Raw genomic sequence first — 24,179 nt, 5'->3', positions numbered from 1 at the left:
TGTACATGATTCTGCACTGAAATGAAACCGAAACATAACTTAGTGCAATCCATGATCCAGACTCAGATCTTCTCCTATCACAATCATAGCTGCTCCAAGTTGCTCCAGTTTATTCCTCCACTATTCAGTACAGCTGCATCTGACACAGTAACTGCATATGGAATGCATGCAGATCATTTCAATGGTTCTTGCCAGCTCCGGGGAGGCAGAGCTAAGGTTGCATAGGGAGTACCATGGTGTCTCTTTCCTTCTCTAACCCGGCCCCACCATTCTCTAAAGAATAACTTCCCGCTCCTCTCTACACTTCCAGGGCCCTTTTCCATTCCGTTAGGTCATTAGTTGGCAATGTAGATTAGCCATTAACATGTAAAAAGCAGCTCCTTGCCAACTCCTGTACTGTGCTGCTATGTACACATATAATGGGAAGTATTAACAAAATAATTTATTAGGTGTTGAGTTTTCGTGGGACAGACCCACCTCTTCAGACCATAGCCATACCAGAACAGACTCAATATTTAAGGCACAGAGAACCAAAAATAGTAATCAAGGTTGACAAATCAAAAAAATATCTAGGTGAGCAAATCGGAGAGTAGAGGGGTGAGTGGGGAGGGAAGTAAAGAATTAGATTAAGCCAAGTATGCAAAAGAGCCCCTATAATGACCAAAAAAATTCCCATCCCAGTTCAAACCACGTTGGACAGACTTCAAAATCTCTTAGCCAAAGAATTAATGGGCATAAAACAGACATAAAGACACTCCTGATCCACAAACCGGTCAGTCGCCACTTAAATGGAGTGGGCCATTCTGTTAATGACCTGAAAGTTTGCGTCTTACTGAGGAGGAATTTTCGTAACACTTTGAAAAAAGAGGCTGCTAAACTCTCTTTTATGTTCAAATTCAACACATTAACGTGGTTTGAATCGGGATGGGAATTTTTTAGCTCATTATAGGGGCTCTTTTGCATACTTGGCTTAATCTAATTCTTGACTTCCCCCCCAGCACCCTTCTGCCCCTCTACTCTCTGATTTGTTTGACAATATTTTTCTGATTTGTCAACCTTGATTACTATTTTTGTTTCTCTGTACCTTAAATATTGAGTCTGTTCTGGTATGGCTATGATCTGAAGAAGTGGGTCTGTCCCACGAAAGCTCATCACCTAATAAATTATTTTGTTAGTCTTTAAAGTGCTATTGGACTGCTGTCTTGTTTTGATAGTATATAGACTAGCACAGCTTTCTGTCTGCTACTATTCATAATGGGCAGTAGTTTATTAGATGGCTTCATGCTACCTTGGTTATGCAGCCCGAGCTATCTATAATAGCCCCATCCTTCGCTAAGCACCAGATTCCTCTTCTGTTCCCTCTTTCTCTGGGCCCTCTGATCAGCCTCCCCTCCCCATATGCATTCACATGTGTAATTTCTTTTCAGAAAACCGTTTCAGTGCCTCCTGAATATTCTGCTGTACTTAGAGTATATTTCCTCAGAATAAAAAAACCCTTTGATAGAGACAGATTGGGCCCCATGCCTGCTTTTTCCAATTCAGATTTCTTCCCTGGGGTGGGGATCAGATTCCATAAAGGCTACATTTCCCTCAGAACTCCCAGGTCCTGTGACCTAGAAGTAGTTTTCCAGATAAATAGCCTGTGACTCTGCACATGCTGAGTGTAATACCTTAGGAGCAAGAATCAGTATGTGGGGGTTGTGATAAGAAGGAAGGTCTTTGAAATGGCGGTGTACTTTGATTTCCCACAAAGGTAAGGTGACCATCTGTCCTGTGTTAGACAGGACAGTCCCATATTTAGGGAGCCAAAATGGTTGTCCTGACTTATTTTTTAAATGGGACCAATTGTCCCATATTTGCCATGCCCCGCCCCCAGCTGACCTTTCCCACCCCCAGCTCCGTCTGCAGCCCAACCACACACCTGAGCAAGGCTGGGGCTGGCAGTGGCGTCCCAGTGGTGCAGCAGGCAGGGAGCTACATTTTAAAAATGGCGGTGGCCAGAAAAAAAGCCCCACAAGTCTTCAGCCAGCACAGGGAAAGTGGAGGCTGGAGTGAGGCATCTGGGGCAGTCACAGTGCAGGGCTGGGGCCATCGCTGGAGCCCCCTCCCCCCCCCAGTCCCCACCGTGGGACTGGGGTGGAACCAGAGCCCTACTGCAGCCAGAGTCCTGCACAGCATGGGGGCAGAGCTTCCCCCAACCCCCACCACATCACACTTCCAAAGTCCCATCACAAGGCTAGGGTGGAGCTAGGGCTGAAACCCCACTGGAGCAGGCACTGCTGCGGCTCGAGAGCCAGAGCCCTGCCTGGCACGAGGGTGGAGCCACCTGCCAGCCCTTGCCTTATCACAAGGCCACGGCTGAAGCCTTGTACCTTGTGGGGCCAGGTTCCCCCCCAGGCATACCTCAGGGCTGGAGCCCCTCCCCGCCCTGGAGCCCTGCATGGCATGGGGCTAGGGCCAGAGCCCCTCTGCAGTCTGCAGCACTGAGCCCTGAAGAACCTGCTGCAGGCTTGTTTCTTTCCCCAGCCCCAGTGGGCCGGGGGTGAGTGTGTGGTTCTGGCTGGGAGAGAGGGTGCAGGAATGGGCTGAGGCTGGGGTTTGGGCGGGAGGTAAAGTGCAGCAGTGGGGTGGGGGTTCAGGAGCGGGCTGGAGGTGAGAGGTCTGGATGGGAAGAAGGGTGCAGCCGTTGCCTGATGCAGGGTGACCATCTGTCCCATTTTAGCAGGCACAATCCCTGCTCCTAGGGTGTTCCATATTTACCCTGGGGAAATGGGGTCACCCGACACAAAGGGTTGGTAGGTGTCACATTGCAGATCTCCTATGATTATTTGAGCCAAAAGAAGTTGTTAGAATCTCTCAGCTTTCATTTTGGGGAATGTGTCTTGGGACCACATTGGTCAGATGACCCCAAATTTGAATCATTAACAGAACCCTGTACCCCATTAGGCACGCCAAAGGTCAATTCTCAAATGCGGGGTGAGGTTTGCAAATAACTGGCTGTGCTGGGCAGTGTGTCAGTGGTGCAGAATAATTTTGTGGCCAGTTTCGGTGGACTCTTCAATACACTGTGTGGTAAAAAAATGTTTCCAGCAGCTGACAAACAGATTCCCACTGTTTTTGCCATCGGTGCACATGCCCTGTTAAATTGAGCCATTTTCTGCAATTCGTTGTAGTGGACTGTTATGAAGATGTCACATCATGTGATATAGTCAGAGACTGGAGGAAGCAGACTGTCTTTCCCACCCTCGCATGCCACTGAATACAGAAAAAATAACTTCCTATGACTGTTGCATATTTTGGAATGTTTGGCACTTGGGACCAACACTAGCGTCTGCTATTGTATCTTCTTTAGTCTGAGCTTTTCTCCTGGTATGTGGCTTGCCATGGCCTTTTGCAGCATGTCTCACTGGGAGGTGGTACACCTGGCCCTACTACATCACTGAAATGAAGCAGCAGTGTCACTTTGAGAAACTCTTTTCTCTTCTGTTATGGGATTATCTTTTTGTGGAGGGTTGTCCGAGAACAGTCCTCTTAGTTACAAAATGTATTACAAGCACTAAGGAAACAGAAGGAAAAGAAAGTAGTTGATTGCTAAACTCATCTAGATTTATGCTTCCCATAAACTGAACTAGATAAGGCATTTTCAGGTTTGATATAGGGGGGAGAAAAATGTTTCTAGTTTGCAGCCTGTGCAAGTCTCTTTGACCACGCTTTGGTCAGCCCGTCAGCAGTGCTGCTTGTCCAGATAGCAACTTGCTCTGTGGCCCAAGACCTCTCTCTTCAATCTCTGTCTGGGAAGAGCAAACTATTGTCTCTTAATCATCCCTTCATGCTTCTGCCCATTCTTCCTGTCTCAGTATTTTAAGCATAAGTATGAATGAACTCTTAAGCTCTGTTGTCTTGCATTATCCTAAAACAGATTTGACTACATCACTTTATAGAATCATAGAACACTAGGACTGGAAGGGACCTCTAGAGGCCATTGAGTCCAGCCCCCTGCCCCAATGTCAGGACCAAGTACTGTCTAAACCATCCCTGACAGACATCTGTCTAACCTGTTCTCTTAAATATCTCCAGCGATGGAGATTCCACAACCTCCCTTGGCAATTTATTCCACTGTTTGACCGCCCTGACAGTTAGGAACTTTTTCCTAATGTCCAACCTAAACCTCCCTTGCTGCAGTTTAAGCCCGTTGCCTCTTGTTCTATCCTCAGAGGCCAAGAAGAACAAGTTTTCTCCTTCCTTCTTATGACTTCCTTTTAGCTACCTGAAAACCGCTATCATGTCTCCCCTCAATCTTCTCTTTTCCAAACTAAACAAGCCCAATTCTTTCAACCTTTTTTCATAGGTCACATTCTCTAGACCGTTAATCATTCTTGTCACTCTTTTCTGGACCCTCTCTAGTTTCTCCACATCTTTTTTGAACTGCGGTGCCCAGAACTGGACACAATACTCCAGCTGAGGCCTAACCAGCGCAGAGTAGAGCGGAAGAATGACTTCTCTTGTCTTGTTCACAACACACCTGTTAATGCATCCCAGAATCATGTTTGCTTTTTTTGCAACAGCATCACACTGTTGACTCATATTTAGCTTGTGGTCCACTATAATCCCTAGATCCCTTTCTGCTGTAGTAGTTCCTAGACAGTCTCTCCCCATTCTGTATGTGTGAAACTGATTGTTCCTTCCCAAGTGGAGCATTTTGCATTTGTCCTTATTAAACTTCATCCTGTTTACCTGAGACCATTTCTCCAATTTATCCAGATCATTTTGAATTATGACCCTAGCCTCCAAAGCAGTTGCAGCCCCTCCCAACTTTGGTATCATCTGCAAACTTAATAAGCGTACTTTCTATGCCAATATCTAAATCGTTGATGAAGACATTGAACAGACCCGGTCCTAACACAGACCCTTGCGGACCCCTACTCATACTTTTCCAGCAGGATTGAGAACCATTAGCAACTACTCTCTGGGTACAGTTATCCAGCTAGTTATGTACCTACCTTATAGTAGCCTCATCTAAATTGTATTTGCCTAGTTTTTTGATAAGAATATCATGAGAGACCGTATCAAATGCTTTACTAAAGTCTAGGTATACCACATCTACCGCTTCTCCCCTATCCACAAGGCTCGTTATCCTATGAAAGAAAGCTATCAGATTAGTTTAACAAGATTTATTCTTTACAAATCCATGCTGGCTGTTTCCTATTACCTTACCACCTTCCAAGTGCTTGCAGATGATTTCTTTAATTACCTATTCCATTATCTTTCCTGGCACTGAAGTTAAGCTGACTGGCCTGTAGTTTCCTGGGTTATTCTTATTCCCCTTTTTATAGATGGGCACTATATTTGCCCTTTTCCAGTCTTCTGGAATCTCTCCTGTCTCCCATGATTTTCCAAAGATGATAGATAAAGGCTCAGATACCTCCTCTATCAGCTCTTTGAGTATTCTACGGTGCATTTCATCAGGCCCTGGTGACTTGCAGACATCTAATTTTCCTAAGTGATTTTTAACTTGTTCTTTTTTTATTTCAACTTCTAACCCTACCCCTTTCCCACTAGCATTCACTATGTTGGGCATTCCTTCATCAGACTACTCAGTGAAGACCGAAACAAAGAAGTCATTAAGCACCTCTGCCATTTCCAAGTTCCGTGTTACTGTTTCTCCCTCCTCACTGAGCAATGGCCCTAACCTGTCCCTGGTCTTCCTCTTGTTTCTAATATATTTATAAAAAGCCTTCTTGTTTCCCTTTATGCCTGTAGCTAGTTTGGGCTCATTTTGTGCCTTAGCCCTTCTAATCTTTCTCCTGCATTCCTGTGTTGTTTGCCTATATTCATCCTTTGTAATTTTTCCTTGTTTCCATTTTTTATCCAATTCCTTTTTTATTTGGAGATCATGCAAGATCTCCTGGTTAAGCCAAGGCGGTCTTTTTCCATATTTTTTATCTTTCCTACACAGCGGGATAGCTTGCTTTTGGGCCCTTAATAATATCCCTTTGAAAAACTGCCAACTCTCCTCAGCTGTTTTTTCCCTCAGTTTTGCTTCCCATGGGACCTTACCTACCAGCTCTCTGAGTTTACCAAAATCTGCCCTCCTGAAATCCATTATCTCTATTTTGCTATTTTCTGTTCTACCCTTCCTTAGGATTGTGAACTCTATGATTTCATGATCACTTTCACCCAAGCTGCCTTCCACTTTCAAGTTCTCTACCAATTCCTCCCTATTTGTTAAAATCAAATCTAAAACAGCATCCCCCCCGGTAGCTTTTTCAACCTTTTGGAATAAAAAGTTGTCTCCAATATAATCCAAGAACTTACTGGATAGTCTGTGCCCCGCTGTATTAGTTTCCCAGCATATATCTGGATAGTTGAAGTCCCTCATTACCACCAAATCTGGGGCCCTGCTTGACTTTGTTAGTTTTTTTTAAAAAACAAAGCCTCATCCGCCTCTTCTACCTGGCCAGGCGGCCTGTGGTAGACGCCTAGCAGGACATCACCCTTGTTTTTTACCCCTCTTAGTCTAACCCAGAGACTGTCAACACGTCCATCTCCTACGTCCATCTCCACCTCTGTCCAAGTGTGTACATTTTTAATATATAAGGCAACACCTCACCCCTTTCTTCCCTGTCTATCCTTCCTAAGCAGGCTGTACCCTTCAATACCAACATTCCAATCGTGTATTATCCCACCAAGTTTCTGTGATGCCAACGATGTCATAGTTACATATATTTATTTATTAGCACTTCTTGCATTTGTATAGAGGCATCTAAGATATTGATTTGATCTTGCCTCCCTGTTTTGCCCTGACCCCTTTTTACTCTGACATTGTTGCCCATGCTGCCTCCCATTTCTGACCCAGCACCCAGGTTTCCATGTTCTCCACTTGCCTGTGGGCTTTGCTCCCCTGCCCCCTGTCGAACCTAGTTTAAAGCCCTCCTCACTAGTTAGCCAGTCTGTGTCCAAATACGGTGTTTCTCAAACTTCATTGCACTGTGACCCTGTTCTGACAACAAAAAAGTACTACATGCCCCCAGGAGGGGGCCTGAAGACTTGACCTGCCTGAGCCCCGCCGCCTAGGGCAGGGTTGCCAAAGCACAAGAGCATCAGCCCCTGGTGTGGGACCTGTGACCTGAACCCTACCTTCCAGGACTGAAGGCTTTGGGATTCAACCCCAGGTGATTGGACTTGGGCTTCAGATCCGGACCCCAGAAAGTCTTAATACCAGCTCTGGTGATCCCTTTAAAATAGGATCACAACACACTTTGAGGACCCATCTTAGAGTTTGAGGACTGCTGCCTTAACATATTTGGGTTATACCAAGAAAAAGGTAAATTCTTTCTGGAGGGAATGATTCTTTCCTCAGTGATCTGTATCTGTTTTTCTGTTTTCAAGATGCTGTTTTACTTAACAACATAGTCCAAAATTTTGGCATGCTGGACCTGGTAAAGAAAGTTCTAGCTAGTCACAAGTGCCAGATGGATCGCTCAAGAGAACAATACACGCGGGATTTAGCAGGTATATCTATTTCAGTATCTCTTCTGTTGGCATCACTGGAGGCTTCTGTATAGAAAAGTACATTTTTGGCTAAGTCAGTGCATGCTATATCTGTGTAGCTTGGCATGATGCCAAAGAATTAGCTAAATTGCCTTGCTTATTGTACTGTCAGTTGTTGCTATGTTTTTAAAACAAGGAAGCTAGCCACTGGGATGCTTAGGCCAGGTGCAGGTAGGCGAGTACTGTACTAACACTTATTATGGTCTCTTGCTTTTAGCACTGGAACAGCAATGTGATGAGCACCGCAAGCGAGCAAAGGAGCTGAAGCACAAATCACAGCACCTCAACAATGTGCTGATGACTCTGACTCCAGTGTCCATCCCAGCACCTTTAAAACGCCCCAGACTTACCAGGGCCACATCTGGGCCAGCTGCTATCACATCGCAAGTCCTGACCCAGTCAGCACAAATTGCCTTGGCCCCTGGAGTGCCTGTCTCTCCGCTTGCCAGCCTCCCTCTTGGCAAAGTGGTGTCTGCTCTTCCAACCTCTGTGCTTGGGAAAAGTACACCCCAAGCTCCCTCAGCCAGCTCCCCTGCCTCACCGTTATTGGGAGGCTACACTGTACTGGCCTCCTCAGGCTCTAGTTTCCCCAACACCGTTGAGATCCATCCCGACGCTTCCAACCTGACAGTCCTCAGCACAGCAGCCATACAAGATGGCAGCACTGTAGTGAAAGTGGTGAGCCCTTTCCAGTTGCTCACCCTCCCAGGACTGGGCACCACCATACAGAACGTAACACAAATGTCTCCCAGTGGGAGCACAATTGTGACAGTGCCATCTAGTGCTGTCGAGGGTGCCACAGCGTCAGATGAACACACGACCACCATCGAGGTGACAACAGTGGCAGAAGAGCCAGAACAGAAATGAAACGGGGACTTGCCTGGAGGGACATTTTTTTTGGCATAGTCTCTGGCTTGAACTGCCTTTTTTTCTGCCAGTGCTGGAGGAAGAGGGAACAGTGTAAAGAGGGTACAGGGAATTGAGACTGACATTGGCTAAAAGGAGTAATAGTAAGGTTTGAGCCAAAGAAAGGGGAAAAGAGACCAAAAAAAAAAAAGAGTGGGGTGGGAGAATAATCACACTGACCCATTAATGGTTTAAATATAAAACTTACCTCTTCCTGGAATACACTTTATCTCCACGTTTAGTTCACTAGCTCTGCATCCTCTCTAGACATCTCAGCTGGAACAGAGCATTAAGAAAAGCAGATGCAGGCAGGTCCTGAACAGGGAAGGAGCAGAAAGTAGAGAAAGGTTAAGGAAACAATAGATGATGAGGCATTTTACCAGAAGCAAAGAGGTAAGCGGCCAAGGGGCACTCCTGCGTTCTAGCATGATTCAGCCCTGCATATAGGCAGACAATCCTAGGGTGTCTGCTGCATCCCCTTCACATCAGGGGGCAGTTTGTGAAGTTGGTGATTTGGAGGCTGAGCTGGTACAAAGTGCATAACTGGGCATGAAGAATGTGCATGACAGTTGAGGTAAAGCAGCCCTGGACCAGGGATGGTCCTCATGGGTCTGAGCCAAATGACCCTTGCTGCTGGTTTCTGCACGTAACATTGAGCTAGGGTAGTTAAATGCAGTATCTCAATATTGCCAAGTGTGTAGTCTCCTCTTTGTGAGAGAGATGCTGGTCTCCCAAGTCTGATCATTGCCTGGGGGTGGGAGGACAGTTGTTAAAGGTTTTGGTTCCATCTAGGGACTGGTGTGGAAAACTATCTTCTGATGATTTAGCGTCTCCTGTTTTTTTTTCTAAAAAAAAAAAAATGTTGTTTTGGGTTTTTTAAAAAAGGAAACTCTTACAGCCCTTCTGGTTGTGAAAATGATGCCCAGGGCACAGTTGTACTGTTGAGTTGCAGAGAAGCCAAGTAAATAATAGAACCAAGAGACATCAAGACTTCTTTCATCTTGGCAGGTATTAACTGTGAAATCTAATCATCTCCATGTCTCTGCTAATCTCTGATGAGAAGCATCGAGCCATTGAGCCTTATCTAGTGTGGCTGGATGTACTTGTCCCCTCCCAATGTATGTAAAAGGATGTTTTGTAGGCTGCAAGGTTTGAATATGCAAATAGAATATTCAAATATCAAAATTCCTTTGATTATTCAGCTCGTTGAAAGGCTCACTACTGTCCTTATTTTTGTAAAAGGGGTGTGTATGTGTGTGCGTGCATGCATGAAAGTGACATTTCAGTTGGAGACGGTGTTAAAGGGGCTGGATTCCTGTAGCATTGGTTTTCTATCAGCTTGATCTGGCAGCAAAAGCAGCAGCAACTGGTCACTTTAATAAGCTAATAAATATTTTTGAAAGAGTGCTGCTGGCTTAGTGCATCTCCTTGTTTGTGTCTGATTTGTTACAGCTAGTATTAAAACACGTAACCAGCTCCAAGAATGAACAGTATCCTCTTCCCTGTCTTCTGTGCCCTCCATGCACACTTGAACAAATATTGCCAATCCTTCCGAAATACTGGCCATAAAGTATTTCAGATTGTATTTAGGAAGTGATTTCCCTTGTGCTGTGAGGGTAGGAAAAAGCTTAGGGTGCTTCCCCTCATGTGAACATAGTTTTTGGTGTGTTAGCAAAGTGAAGTGAATGTCACTGGAGGCCTAGATTGGGTGTTTGGTGGGAAGAAATGCCCTTTGTTTGGTGCCTCTTAGACCTTTGTGAAGAGTTAATAGTGGCAAAGCTTTAGATTTGGGATTGGCGTCCCCTGAAACTTTCTTTGCTACTTTTTTTTTTTTCCTCGGCCAGCCTGGAATTCTACATGTTGTTACTAACAAAACCCTAAGAAGGGATGAGGGCAGGCTATTGTTAGTGTCTTTTCATAGCATTTTAAAACATTTTAGGACTCTGTAATAGAATAAGGAATACAATTTAAATGATTGCAGGGGAGTCTTCTTTCTCCTCTTCTATTGAGCGGTAGACAGTGCTTGAATCTGCCAACAGAACAGGGCTTTCCAGAAACGTGAATTGTAGCATTATCACTTCATTTTGTGAATGGAAAGAAGTTTAGTCTAACACTTGTTATTGAAACAAAAAGCAGTCAAATAGCACTTTAAAGACTAGCAAAATAGTTTATTAGGTGAGCTTTCGTGGGACAGACCCACTTCTTCAGAGGGTCTGTCCCACGAAAGCTCACCTAATAAACTATTTTGCTAGTCTTTAAAGTGCTACTTGACTGCTTTTTTTTTTGATAGTGTATAGACTAGCACGGCTTACTCTCTGTTACTTGTTATTGAATGTGTGTTGGGCTCTCTTTGTGGCTGATGCTTTTAATTCCAGGAAGCTGGAAATAGGTGGGACATTTATGATAATCATGCAAACGTGACTAGTTTGAGGGGAAATTAACAACCCTTGAAAGACTTCTAATTTTTGTTCTCTCTTCCCCGTTTGGCGTATGAAATGTTGCTGAGCATGGCTTCAGTAATAAATGGGATTAGCAATCTGGAAAAGCAGTTGCGCCCCTATAGACAAGAGAGGTGGTTGGAGGAAATGGGGAAAAAATTAGAGAGGGTTATTGGTGGGTGGGGTAGGAAGTGGGAGAGAGTAGCATGTTATGACACTGCAATGTGAAAGACTTGAGCCCTATGCTGGATTGCCTACAGTTACTGGAAGGGTCCTGTTCTGTCTGGGGGATGGAGGCACAACAGGGACATGCAACAGAAGTACATAGCAGATGACTGGATTCTTTAATCCTGCAACATGATAGGTAAATCGCCATTCCTATAGCAAACTTCACCACCTCCCCAAAAACAAAACAAAAAAACAGAGGACAGCTTTTGATCCTCAGTAAGGCAAGTGTCCATGTTTCTGTAGAGTCTCTTTGTTAGCAACAGGGACATGGTTCAGAAATCACTAGCTCTTGCTTTCCTGAGTTCAAGCTTCATTGAAACTATTAAAGCAACATCTTGAGTGTCCACACATCTGTTTGGCAGAAGATGATGACTCCAGAGCATCACCTGTAAACAAATTCTAGCAACACCAGCCTTCTACTCTGTGAAAGAACCAGCACAGCTATTAACGCTGAGGACCTTTCATGTATTTTGTGCTCTTTAGCAAATGGTGTCTTGTCAGCGGAAATAATCATGATGCACATATGTCCCTTGTGTGCCTCTTAGATGTGATATTCAGCCTACAGCTTTTGAGCCTGGGGTTCTGATCAACACTGCCTGTATCTCTGATAGGAGGCAGCATGATGACAGCAGGAGAGCTGTCTATGGCCATTATGTGGGGGCAAGGGATGGCCAAACAGGCCAATGTGGGGATCTAGTCCCCCATCCCCACTCGACACCGGGGAGCAAAGGAGTTGCATGGTTGGATTCCCCCCCTCATAATCAGTTGGGTAAAAGTAGGGGAGGAAAACACTCTTACCAGGAAGGGCAGGAAGCGAGTAGATGAAATAGCTGAGCTGCTGCACAGTCCCAATGGGATGTCCTGAAAGAATTAAGATTGTGACCTTTAGCTGTCACTAAAATAGTTGTTGGTTTGATGGCTATTAGGGCCTGGAATCACTGACTTTTCAATATCTCAGGGTGTGGTCTTGTGTGCTGCTGTACTGGACTGTTAAATTGTGATGTCACACACAGATGCTGTCTCACTATGGAAACACTGCAACGTGAAACCAGGATGTTGCACAAGAATTATTTTGTGTCTGAAACTTCTGGGGTTGAACAGCCTGGGTCTAAAGCCTTTTAAAAAAAAAAAAAAACTATCCAGCATTCAAATTAATTCAACCGAATTTGCTTCAGTATCTGATCCCCTCCCTCACTTTATTGGACTGTTTGTTGGCCAGACACTGGCAACTCTAGGAAATCTGACCAATATTCCTGATTTGTTGTGGAGGGTTTTGTAATGTTTTCCCAAAGGTATGTGATACCCAAGGCTGTGAAGTGTTGTCTGAAAGGAATGTTTGTTAATGATTGTCAGGAAACTACTATTTTGCTCATATGTATATTTTGGCAGTACAGCTGTAGATGTTGTAAATCATATAAGGAGATATAAAGCATTATGGAAAATACAATTTAATGGTGCACTTCCCATTGAGGCCAGTAGGTGTGGCTGGTGAGAAGCATATTGTGCTGCTTGCCAGGACACAGCAGCTGAAAGACAGAAGGTTGGGAGGGCTCTCTTCTCCCCACATACTGTATGTATATTTGAGTTCTATTAACGTTAATTTATTCTGTATGTGTATATCTGGGTGACAAAAGGCTGTATAGACAGGATCTAGTGTCTGGATTTACACACTAAAGTGCTAGAAAATTCGAATTAGGAGCTACTGACTGCAACCAAGTGGTCTTTAAACAGTGTCTCCCTGGTATGCAAAAGAGTTATATTGGCTTAATAGATGGTAGGTTCTTAAGTCACCAGCTTTCTAATATTTCAGGGCATGCTTTTTTATTTTTAGTGCACAGGGATAAGTACACCTACAATCCTGATGTCTCAAGGGAATCGGTATTCTTCCCATTTTCTTCACTGCTTATTAACAAATCCTTGGTTTCCAGCAAAAAAAAAGTTATCTTGTAGTTGCAAATGAGCAGAAAGCAGGTTTGTGAGGCTGCACTGAGAGAGCAGCAGTGGGACCCACAGAATGCTGCGAGGCAACAGCTGTGGCAGGTAAGTGATGGGACTGGATGAGCATCGGCTGCAAGGAGGCTTGTGAGGCTGCACTCAGGGAAGAGAGATCCCAGTGCTTCATTCTCTAATTCTGAGGTGAGCAAACTTTTTTTTGTTGGTCCTCACTTTTTGTCTTCACAAGTAGCAGCCCCTGCCCCCGCATATGTCTAATATAATCCAAACCAACAGAAACTTTGGTTATGTTCGTATGAGAAAAAAAACCCTTTGGCCCATGTAAGAAAATAAATATGTACAATGTAAAAACTTTTAGTAAGTGGTGTATAAATATGAATACACATATATAAAAACAGTAACCAGTTTCAACACTTTCAATTAGATAAATGAGTCTGAGACCCAGCAGCTGATTGTGCCTGGTCCCCAGCCTCCTGCCAGCTGAGGAGGCCCACCCCATACTTTGCACATCCCTGGATAGGGCAGTGCCGTTATCCCTACTGAATGGGGACCAAAGGCAGACGAAGGGCCAGTTTTTCAGAGGTATCTATGAGTGTAAAGAAGTAGATAGGTGCCAACTATGTAGGGGCCTAATTCCCAGTGGCAGCATTAGGTGCTCAAATATTTAAAAATGTGACCCTAAGTGACTCATCCCAGGTTACACAAGCAAGTCGGTAGTGAAGTTGGGAACCAAATCTCAAACTCTCAATTCTCAGGCCCTAACCAGAGAACCATCTTTACTCTTTCAATAATTATAATGAATAATGGTCATGGTACAGGTAGTGACTGTCACCATATTTACTATTAGTTTATTGCTAGGTTGAGTGTAGGGATGTAAGTAGCAATCAAAACAGTTAACTGGCTAAATGATCAAAATGATATCACATCACCAGTTAATGGTTGGTGGGCTAGTGCAGGGTAGCCAGTACTGGGGTTTCACTATGACTGGGGTTCCTGCTGGCCCTGTGGACAGCCGTGGTGGATGTTGCTCCAGGCCAGCCTGCCTGCTGAGGCCAGGGTCCTGGTTGCCCACCAGGGCCACTCCTGGAGTCCCACCAACTTGCTGGATCCCTCTGATGCAGGCACAGCAGGGGTCCACCCACCTGCTACCCTAACAGAGGTAGGGTCCAGCCGGATGGTCCCATGCAGCCCGGCACTGCTGGCAGTCTGGTTTACTGGTTAGTAGTATTTGGGCTAAGCCCAATCCTTACCAGGTAACCAATTAATCATTTACCCTTTTACATTCCTAGTTCAGTGTCTTTCAAGAAGAGACCTCCCTACCTATGAAAATACCGACTCTCAATTTAAAATGATGAAGCCCCATTTTCAATTCCAAATTGATGTGAGTACCTGACACTTTGATTGTAGTGACTGAAAGATGACACCTGCTTCCATCTGTGTGACAAATAGTGTGTTCTGCATAGCTGGGAGTAAGACACAAGAGGGTGTGGCAGATGGACCAAAATAACCCAGCCAGAGATACTGTTAAAACCTCCTCATTGTGTCTCTGTGGCACTCCCGAGGTGGAGTGATACCTAGTGGTATCGCTACACCCTGCACCAAATAGGTTTTGTCAGGTTTATTTTTCCTCCCCATAATGTGATTTGTTTTGCTTCTTCAGAGTTGGCGTTTCAGTCCAATACCCCTGAGTCTTGGGGGACCAGATTCTCTGGTGATAAAGCATCTGTGGCAGTTTCCACCAGCTTCGAGACCGACTCCCAATGCACTGTGAGCAGACAGCACCTATTTCTTGTGAATGCCATTGTGGTAATTCAGAGGTCACGTCAAGGTACAAAAACATAGTGAAATTTTTCTTAAAATACCTCTGATTATTAATAGCTGAGGTTAGTGCACTGTGAAGGACTGTAGCAACAGAGGACAAGTATCGGAGAGGTAGTCGTGTTAGTCTGTATCCACATAAACAAGAAGTCCTGTGGTACCTTCTGTAGGCTAACAGATTTTTTTGGAGCAAAAGCTTTCATGGGCAAAGACCCACTTCTTCAGGTGCATGTGATGAAATGGGTCTTTGCCCACAAAAGCTTAAGCTCCAAAAAGTCTTAGTCTTTTAGTCTGTTACAAGGTGCCACAGGACTTCTCCGTGTTTTAACAGCAGATGTATATCTCATTGGTAAGCCCATTCTTTTGACATTTCATTTGGCACAAACCGAGGAACAGAGCTCACTGTGGTCAGTTCTGTTCGCCAGTTCTGGCCCAGCCTTGCAAAATTGTGCTTGAGCAGAGCACAGTAAGTATCGGAAAGGGGAATAGGATGAGGTCCTTGCCACAATGGCCATGGTAAAGTCAGGTGAGCAGACTTTGGGGGTTGGCAGGTCTCACACTTGGCTAACAGTCTTGGGTGTTTGTCCCTTTCAATTTTCCCTGCATTAACGGGCTGTCTTTTGGTTTTGCTGATAGGTTCCTCTGTCATCCAAGGGTGTACATCTGCCACTTTATAGGCAGGACTTAGCCATGCTGCTTACTGTACAATAGGTTACAGGGAGGACGGCAGTGCACACTGAAGTATTCATTCTAAGACCCTCTCTACAAGCCAAAGTTGCTCTGCTTTAATTGCACCTGCTAGTGAGACATAAAACCACTTACAGTGGTACAGCTCAGTCTCGTGACACTGCTAGTAGAAGATTTTTCTGCTGAAGATAAGGATGGCTCAAAGGTGAGGGTGCTGACCTAGTGCTTGGGAGACCTCCTTCAGGTACCAGCTCTGTCATAGACTATGACCTTGGACAAGTCTCTCTGGCTTCCAGTTTCCATCTGTGAAAGGTGACCATAGCCCTGCCCAGGCCCACTAATGGGAGGAGGGGTAATTGCCCTGGGGCCTGTGTGATTCAAAAGGCCCTTTGGACCCATGGCAGTAGAGCACAGCTAAAGCAAGCTTTCTGCCCACCCTTACTCTGAAGCAGTCAGCATATCCCCAAGTCCACTGTGGGGAGGAGGTGTTTCTGTGTGCTGCCCCCATCCCAAGAGCTGACTCCACAGCTCCCATTGGCTGGGAACTGTGGCCAATGAGAGCTGGAGGAGTGGTACCTGTGGGCAGCAATGGCTCCCCTTGCTCCTCTCGCCTAGGTGCCGCTATCTGGAGGGCGTATGTACCAGCAGTGACTGGTGAGGGAGACTCAGGGTGGGAGGCACCAGCCACATGCCTCCCCAGCCTGGGGAAGGGCCAGAGCAGCCCCCATGTCCCCTCCCCACTCTTGTCTCAACCCCATCTTGACCTCACATGCCTCTTCCTCTGGCAATGTCACAATGCTTAAGGGGAGCAGCATGGCCCTAGAGCAGAACAAGGAGGGTCTAGCTCGTGCTGTTCTCAGACCATGCTGCTCTGCGGGAGGAGCGGAACCAGCCCTGTGCTCACTGGAAGGGGCATGGCTCTGATGATAAGTGTAGAGGGGTAGGAGCTGGGGGGGCAGGGGCTGCTCATGACCCTTTATGCACCCCCACGTGTTGTTCTGATATGTGCTGCCCATATCCCCTGGCCCCCATCTCGCTGCCCCTGCCTGCTGAGATGAAGTTGGTGGGGGAGGATTGAGTGACCAAGAGGTAGGGATGGAGTGAGCCTGGGGCAGGGCCTTTGAGAAGAGGTGATACAGGCACATGGCCTCAGAGAAGGGATGGAGCAGGGAGCAGAGTAAGGGTCTTTGGATTCGTGTGATGTAGACACACAAATGGGGTGAGCACAGAAATGGCACTGTCCAAATGTCAGGCAGACTCTGTCCACGTGGGCATGGCTTGTGTGTATGTGGGGTGGGGGGCAGGCAGTGATCTGCCCTGAGGCCCAAAAGTGCCATCAGTGGGCCTAGCCCTGTGCTGCTGCACACGGGTGTCCCAAGGACGAACCTCCTGCAAGCATGAAGTGTTCAGATGCCCCAGTGACAAGGACTACACAAGCACCTAAGATAAAACAGGCTAAAAAGCTCGTGCTGCAGGTCCTCCTGTAGACTAACAGATATTTTGGAGCAAAAGCTTTCATGGGCAAAGACCCACTTCGTCAGATGCATGTGCTGGGGATTTCAGAGGTCTAATTATACAGACTTGTGAAAAGAAGAGAGTCCCAGTCAAGAAGAAGGCCAGAGCTGATGAGGTCGATTCAGTCAGGAGGATGTTGCCATCTTCCAGCTGCTAATGTGGAGGCGTGAGCACCAAGAGAGTAGTTTATCTTTGGAGTCTATTTTTTAAGGTTTTTTGTTGCAGGATGGCTACTTTTAAATCTGTTAGTGAGTGTCCAGCGAGATTGAAGTGTTCTACAGGTTTTTGTATGTTACCTTTCCTGATATCAGCCACACCATCAAGGGCTCATTCACTTCACTTGTACATCGACTAATGTGATGTATGCCATCATGTGCCAGCAATGCCCCACCACCATATATATTGGCCAAGCTGGACAGTCTCTACATAAAAGAATAAATAGACACCAATCAGATATCAGGAAAGGTAACATACAAAAACCTATAGGAGAACACTTCAGTCTTCCTGGATGCTCAGTAACAGATTTAAAAGTAGCCATCCTGCAACAACAACAACAAAATGAAATAAAAATTCAAAAAAAAATCAAAAACAGACTGCAAAGATAAACTGCAGAGCTGCAATTCATCTGGAAATTTGACACTGTCAGTCAAGGATTGAACAGAGACTCAGAATGGCTGGCCAACTACAAAAGCAGTTTCTCCTCTCTTGGTGTTCACACCTCCACATTAGGTGCTGGCAATGGGCCACATCCTCCCTGACTGAACTGACCTTGTCATTCCCACCTTTTCATGAGCCTGTATAATTAGACTTCTGAAATCTCCACTACGCTGCATCTGATGAACCTGGTCTTTGCTCACGAAAGCTTATGCTCCAAAATATGTTCATCTATAAGGTGCCACAGGACTTCCTGTTGTTATTGCAGGTATGGACTAACTGATGCAGTTCCTCCTATGTCTTTCCCTAGGTGTCCAGAAAGGACAGACAAGGTCCCCCACAAGTTAGTGCAAAAGAACTGAGAGAGAGGCTCAGCTCACTGCAGCCCAAAGAACCCTGGAAATTGTGCCCAAATGTCCCAGCCCCACGTGGGGTTCATACAGTGCTGGTATGGACACAGCAGCTTGAATGTAATGTCACAGTGTAGCTGCCATTTGTTAAAGGAGGCTAATGGTGCAGTGAGGAAATATCTGCCCAAGGTGGAAAGGTTCTCTCAAAGCCACAAATCAGGGCAGGGCCCAGAGCTCAGGTTTTCTCAGTGTCAGCCCTTTATGCTGAGCGCTTTATTTGTATATGCACCCACAAATAGAGTGAGCTGTCTCCTGTTCTTACCCCTTTCCAATGTGCACAGCAGGGTGGGATCCCTCTGGGCCGCACACAGGGGGCTGCGTCCTGGGGTGACCTGGTTAGTCACATCCTGTGAATAACTAGCTCCCAGAGAGATGCTTGCAGAAGAGCCCTTTGAGGGCAACAGCATAATGTTGACTCGCTCCAAGGCCTGGCTGCATTTCTTTGTTGGTCAGGAGACACCGCTGGTTCTGAAGTCTTGCTGGAGCACGTGCACTTGATGATAAACCAGGAGCAACCACCAGCTACCGCACTACTGCTATCCACAGGATGATGTGGATACAAGGCAGACAGCTGCCAAGTCCCACTCCCATCATTTTCCAGCTTTGGCAGGTGGTCTCTTGCCCTGGCTTGGGATGTCTCCCTTCTGTGCTCCATTGCTGTTCTCCTTCACTAGCCATTCATCATTAAGGAGCTGCTGGGTTCTCTCTATTCTCTTACAACCTTATGCTCTCAACCAAACACAGAAACAACTTACGTAAGAGCTAAGCAAATGCTGTGTTCCCTCTATCTCAACAAACGAGGCCCTCCCTCTGGGGAGGGGTGGCAGGGAAAGCTATGTCAACACAGCCTCAGAGGCTGCCTGTCCTCTGGCAGTCATTGTAAGAAATGGAAACCAAAACTTGTAGCTTCCTGGAATGTTTTGCTTTGTGTTTCATAAGAACCAAATTGCAACACGCAGTGACTCAGCCTGGTTTGTTTTTTTTTTTCCCAGAATCCTTCTCCCAGCGCCCTTCTTTATGAAATCACCCATCAGGAGCCCAGCCACTCCCCTGCTTTTTCTCTGTGTGGTGAGCACTAAACACCTCTCTCCTGTAGCTCAGACAATCCCCTGCAAGGGAACTGTCTGCAGAGAATGGGAACTGTGCAGCATTTCTTTTCTGTCTAACTTTGCATCCACGGTGGAGTGGTCCTTCTGTGTTTTCTGTCATGGTTCCCATGGCCACAGTCCTGTTGCTGGGCGCTTAGGATGAACTGCTCTTGCATCAGCTGAATACACAGCTGGCCCAACACATGACACCTCAGCTGTTCTCTCATTTCCCCTTTCTGCCTCTCTGTTTAGGTTTCAGGGCGTTGTTTATAGTTTTTTTTGAAGCAGACATGAAGGCACTCGACTCAAAATAATGAGTCAAGCCTCCCACCCTGAGTAATGATAAGATTAGAGTTTAAAAAATAATGTGATTTCTTAAATGCTGGAATGGGGAGGTATTTTTCTTCTGTTTTTATTGGGCTTTTATGGACCACTTTTTTTCCCCACAGTTTTCTCCCCAGCAAGGAGGTCTAGAAGGTGGTAGTGTGTATATCTGTGTGTCTGTGTGGGAGTGGGGTGTTTTTAAAGAAAGCTTGGATTCTTCCCTAATCCCATGACTCCAGGAGCTGTGACTTTAAGGAAAAACAGCCAGGAGTGTGAGATTCAGGATAAAATCATAACTGCAAACAATGCTGAGGCCTTTCGGGGTTTGCAGCCATCATCCCTCAGCACTTGTGCAAGGACTTTGATGATACAGTTTTCCCAGATGGAAGCAAAATGTTGTTGGTGGGGGTCTCAACATGGCTGGTTTCTGTACATGGGGTATGAAGTAATAGCAGCTGACTTCTCTCTGCTCCAGCCCAGATAGGGTGAATGTCACATCCACAGGTCCGTTCAGACTCTTCCTTCAGGGCACAGTTTATTCACCAAACATTAAGCAACATCAAAAGCTATTCCTGTGACCCAAGCAGGCTGCAGAAGCTCAGAGTTCTTTCCCCTTACATCTCTCCCCATTCCAGGGCTTTGTCATAGGAGACAGCCTCCATCCTGCAACCCCTCACATGAGCACTTCCAGCTCTCTATAGGATTCAGTGACCAGACCCCTTTCCATCTGGGTTTGATAATCTTCTCTCCCAGCCTAAAACAGCTGTTCTTACATGGCTTCTGCCTATGGAAAACAAGGGGCAGCCCACTCTGCTACCAGGGCCTTAACACAATTCCTCAATTACTCTCGAGCACTGATAAAATCCTGTTAGTGGTGCACAATGGAACAGCAAGATCAGGGGCCACCCTTGATGCAAATAGTTCTTTTGGTTGTAGCTCTGTTGGCTGGCAGGGTCTTTCCCTCGAGAAGTACGCCACTCATTCTGGGCTATTACGTCTTTCAGTGGGAATGTGATTGGGCTCGAGCATCCCTGCATGCTGCATAATTGTGTTTGTGTGACTGGCCATTTCCACAAACGCCTTAGCCAGAGTTCAGCTGATAATGGGATGTGTATTTTGCACTAAGTCCATTTTGACTGTAACTGCCTGAGAGGAGAGGTACGGACAGAAAAGTTACTGCTGGGAAGATAGTGGGATTTTGTATTTATTCCACTACTAGATCAGCTTTGCTCACTTTACACGTCCAGACATGGATTTTATAAGGATACATCTATATTTACCAGAAGATCAATTCATTCAGCATCAATCTTTTGGGGTTTGATTTAGCATGCCTAGTGGGGATGTACTAAATTGGACCCTCAGGGCTCTACAGTCAACCCTGGCTTACTACCGTGAGGAGTAAGGGAGATTGATGGAAGAGTTTCTCCCATCGACCTCCTGCTACGTGGACAGCTAGAAATGTGTTGATTCTAGCTACACAATGGGTGTGTCTACACTAGCCCAAATCTTTGAAATGCCTGTAAAAATGGCCATTTCGAAGATTACTAGTGAGGCGCTGAAATGCATATTCAGCGCCTCGTTAGCATGCTGGTGGCCGCAGCTCTTCAAAATTGCCGCTTTTCGCTGCCCATGGCTCGTCCACACGGGTCGTTTTCGAAAGGACCCCATCAACTTCAAAATCCCCTTATTCCTATCTGCTGAATACACACCTCATTATCAGCTGAACTCTGGCTAAGGAGTTTGTGGAAATGGCCAGTCACAGAAACACAATTATGCAGCATTCAGGGACACTCAGGCCCAACCACGTTCCCGCTGAAAGACGAAATAGCCGAGAATGAGTGGCGTACTTCTTGAGTGAAAGACCCAGCCAACCAACAGAGCTACATCTAAAAGAACCATTTGCATCAAGAGTGGCCCCGATCTTGCTGTTCCATTGTGCACCAGTAACAGGATTTTATGAGTGCTCGAGAATAATTGAGGAATTGTGTTAAGGCCCTGGTAGCAGAATGGGCTGCCCCTTGGGTGTCCATAGGCAGAGGTCATGTAAGAACAGCTGTTTTAGGCTGGGAGAGAAGACTATTCTGCTGATTAGCAATAAGGGGACTTCGAAGTAGCCAGGGTCCTTTCAACAAGGAGCCTCGTCTGGATGACCCGCGCGGCGGCGAGCTGCGTCAATTTTGAAGTGCCGCGGCTGCCCGCATGCTAATGAGGTGCAGAATATGTATTTCAGTGCTTCATTAGTAAACTTCGAAATGGCCATTTGCATGGCCATTTCCAAGTTTTTGGCTAGTGTAGACACGGCTTTAGAGCTGGCAGTAAAGTGAGCAGCCATGACCTGAAGGTGCAAAGGAAGCAGCTATCATGGGAGTGAGGGGTCACATCAAGTGGCATTTTCTTCAGTAACTTTTCTGACAATCGTTATGATATGTACTAAGATGTCATATAAAGGCTGCTCTAAATGCTGTCCACAATGCCAAGATCCCTGCCCCAAAGAGTTTGCAATCTAATTTAAAGCAAGATGAAACAAATGAGTGTCAAACAAATTAGAAGGGTGGAAAGCCTAAAACTCTAAAGGGATTCTGTGCCCAAACCAGTCGGGGGCCAGGCACCTCTTGATGTGGGAGTGGAGGGTATTTTAGCATCTCTCAGGATGTCCCCTGTTGTCTCAGTACAAAATTTGTTTTCTGATTAAAAGTTTATTGAAATTCCTATGAACAGGAATGTTGATACCGAGGCCTGCGCTCAGTTCAAATTAATTAATTAAAGAAATTAATTTGGCCTGGATTTGAACTTTTCTCCGCAATCCTGTGCAAAAGTGCTAGTGACACTAAGAAATGGAAAATGAAAATGCTTTACCCAGAGAAGGGAAACAGATTGGACCTTGTCTATGTGCCAAAATGGTACCACTTTACCTGCATTGTCATAGCTAACATGTTACAATCTGTCTATTGTAACATGTTCTTAAATCAGCAAAATGTGCTTTGAATTGGGTCACTGAAATTATTTATTACTGTTTGATTATCTTATTAAAAGATGCAGTCTTCTCAAGGACAGGCTATCAGGCTACGCAGGAGGGTGTTAAACTAGTAACAAAAGGAGAGGGTGAAAAAAGGGAACAAAAAAGCATTTATTTGCAACAAAATCAAGATGCTATGAACAAAATTATCCAACTTCCCAAATAGGGGAAGCGAAAAAATTCTGAAGTTGTTTATGTACCAATTTTAGGAGCCTGGGTAGTAAACAAGAGCAATTGGAATTGCATATTTATAAGCATGAATTTGATCTAATTGGTTTTATTGAACTCTGCCTGCTGAGGAGATTCATATGATTGTGATGTTCAGATCAATGGTTGTAACCAATATAGAAAAGGTGGAGTGGGCAAAAGAAGAGTGGGAGCAGCATTCTATGTCAAAATGGCATTACCTGTTTGAGTCAACGTGGAAACAAGTAATCTTGAATGGATTCAGGATCCATGTCCCGAGAGATAAAGCACAAGTTGGCATCTGCTACAGACCATCAAATCGCATTGCAGAGCAGGATAACTGGCTCCTTATTAACAGACAAAAAATAAATTATAGTGACACGCTAGTGGGTTCATGGGGCTAGTGCAAAATAGCCTTGTCATTTCCAAATATTATAGGTGATAACTTCCCAACTCAAGAGATTTTGTATCCTCCATGGGGGTATTTATATATTGGATGTCTTTTGACAGATGATAACGAACTGATTGGGCAAAAAAAAATTATTGGTAGCTGTTGGAATAAAGTCTGGATACCGTATGTGAAGCAACAAAGGTTTATTACAACCAGCTGGCGGAGTGATTCTGAACTTGGTTAAGTTTCAGAATGCCCTGACAGGCATCAAGTTGTGATTGGTTGTACAGAGAGCTGATAGACAGAGGAAAGGATAGGAGCAGACAGTAAGGAAATGAGCATAATCCATGAACAATCAATGAGAAATCCACGTGAATTAACAAACAATCTGGGAGTTACAGAGAGTTTCTGTGCACAGTTTACAGAACATTTTATCTACAAACAAGTCCTTTGAAGAGTGCAGTCCCCAACACCGATGTATAAAGTGATATCTCATCTGTAATACACCGATGTGTACAGCAGCGATGTCTCGTCTGGCATCCTGATGTAATCTTCGTAGGGGCATGATCATTCGTGTTACCTCTACAGAACCGAGCAAGTGGGCAATACAGGATCAAAGCAGAAGTTAGTGAAAGAATCGTGTCAGTCACCCTTTAACTATAGTCCAATTACCCTCCCCACTGGGTCCCTTCCTGGAATGTGGCTGCCTAGGGACTTGTACATAACTGGGGTGCCCTCCCCAGATAGCTGGGGTTGGGGGGAGCTTACCAGACTCCATTTTGGAACAGTGGTTCTTAGCAAATATTGTGGCCTACTTCAAATTTTTATCCTATAGTAGCTTGAGCACAAGGTGATCATGACTTAATCATGTTTGGTGCATACAGAATAAAATCCAAACCAATTAAAAAAATATATATATGATGCTTTCAAAGGGCCAACTTAACAAAGCTGATGATAATTGAGAGAGAGCATTTGAGGAAAAAGTTGATAATTAGGAACAATTTCAAAATGTTT

General features: G+C 45.3%; 2 protein-coding genes across 5 annotated transcripts in view; both read left to right on the top strand.

The window, feature by feature from the left end:
- The window catches only part of GMEB2 (glucocorticoid modulatory element binding protein 2), a 51,267-nt gene extending 40,763 nt beyond the window's left edge, over window positions 1-10,504 (top strand). For 2 of the 3 annotated variants that reach the window (XM_075011536.1, XM_075011538.1), the window contains 2 exons: window positions 7,390-7,512; window positions 7,769-10,503. In XM_075011536.1, coding sequence (XP_074867637.1) covers window positions 7,390-7,512; window positions 7,769-8,418 — 773 coding nt within the window. In that variant the 3' untranslated portion in view covers window positions 8,419-10,503. Of the gene's footprint in view, window positions 1-7,389; window positions 7,513-7,768 lie in introns of all 3 variants that reach the window. The other variant, XM_075011537.1, reaches the window with a different exon arrangement.
- Window positions 10,505-12,672: 2,168 nt separating this feature from the next.
- Window positions 12,673-24,179, top strand: part of HELZ2 (helicase with zinc finger 2) — a 57,956-nt gene continuing 46,449 nt past the window's right edge. For both annotated transcript variants that reach the window (XR_012647889.1, XM_075011820.1), the window contains exons 1-3: window positions 12,673-13,259; window positions 14,366-14,457; window positions 14,737-14,904. The gene's annotated coding sequence lies outside the window, so the exon portion shown is untranslated. The remainder of the gene's footprint in view (window positions 13,260-14,365; window positions 14,458-14,736; window positions 14,905-24,179) is intronic.

The sequence above is a fragment of the Carettochelys insculpta genome, chromosome 17 (genome assembly GCF_033958435.1).
Source record: "Carettochelys insculpta isolate YL-2023 chromosome 17, ASM3395843v1, whole genome shotgun sequence".
Lineage (NCBI taxonomy): Eukaryota > Metazoa > Chordata > Testudines > Carettochelyidae > Carettochelys > Carettochelys insculpta.
The sequence above is the reverse complement of the archived record's forward strand: the minus strand, read 5'-3'. Positions and strand labels throughout refer to the sequence as shown.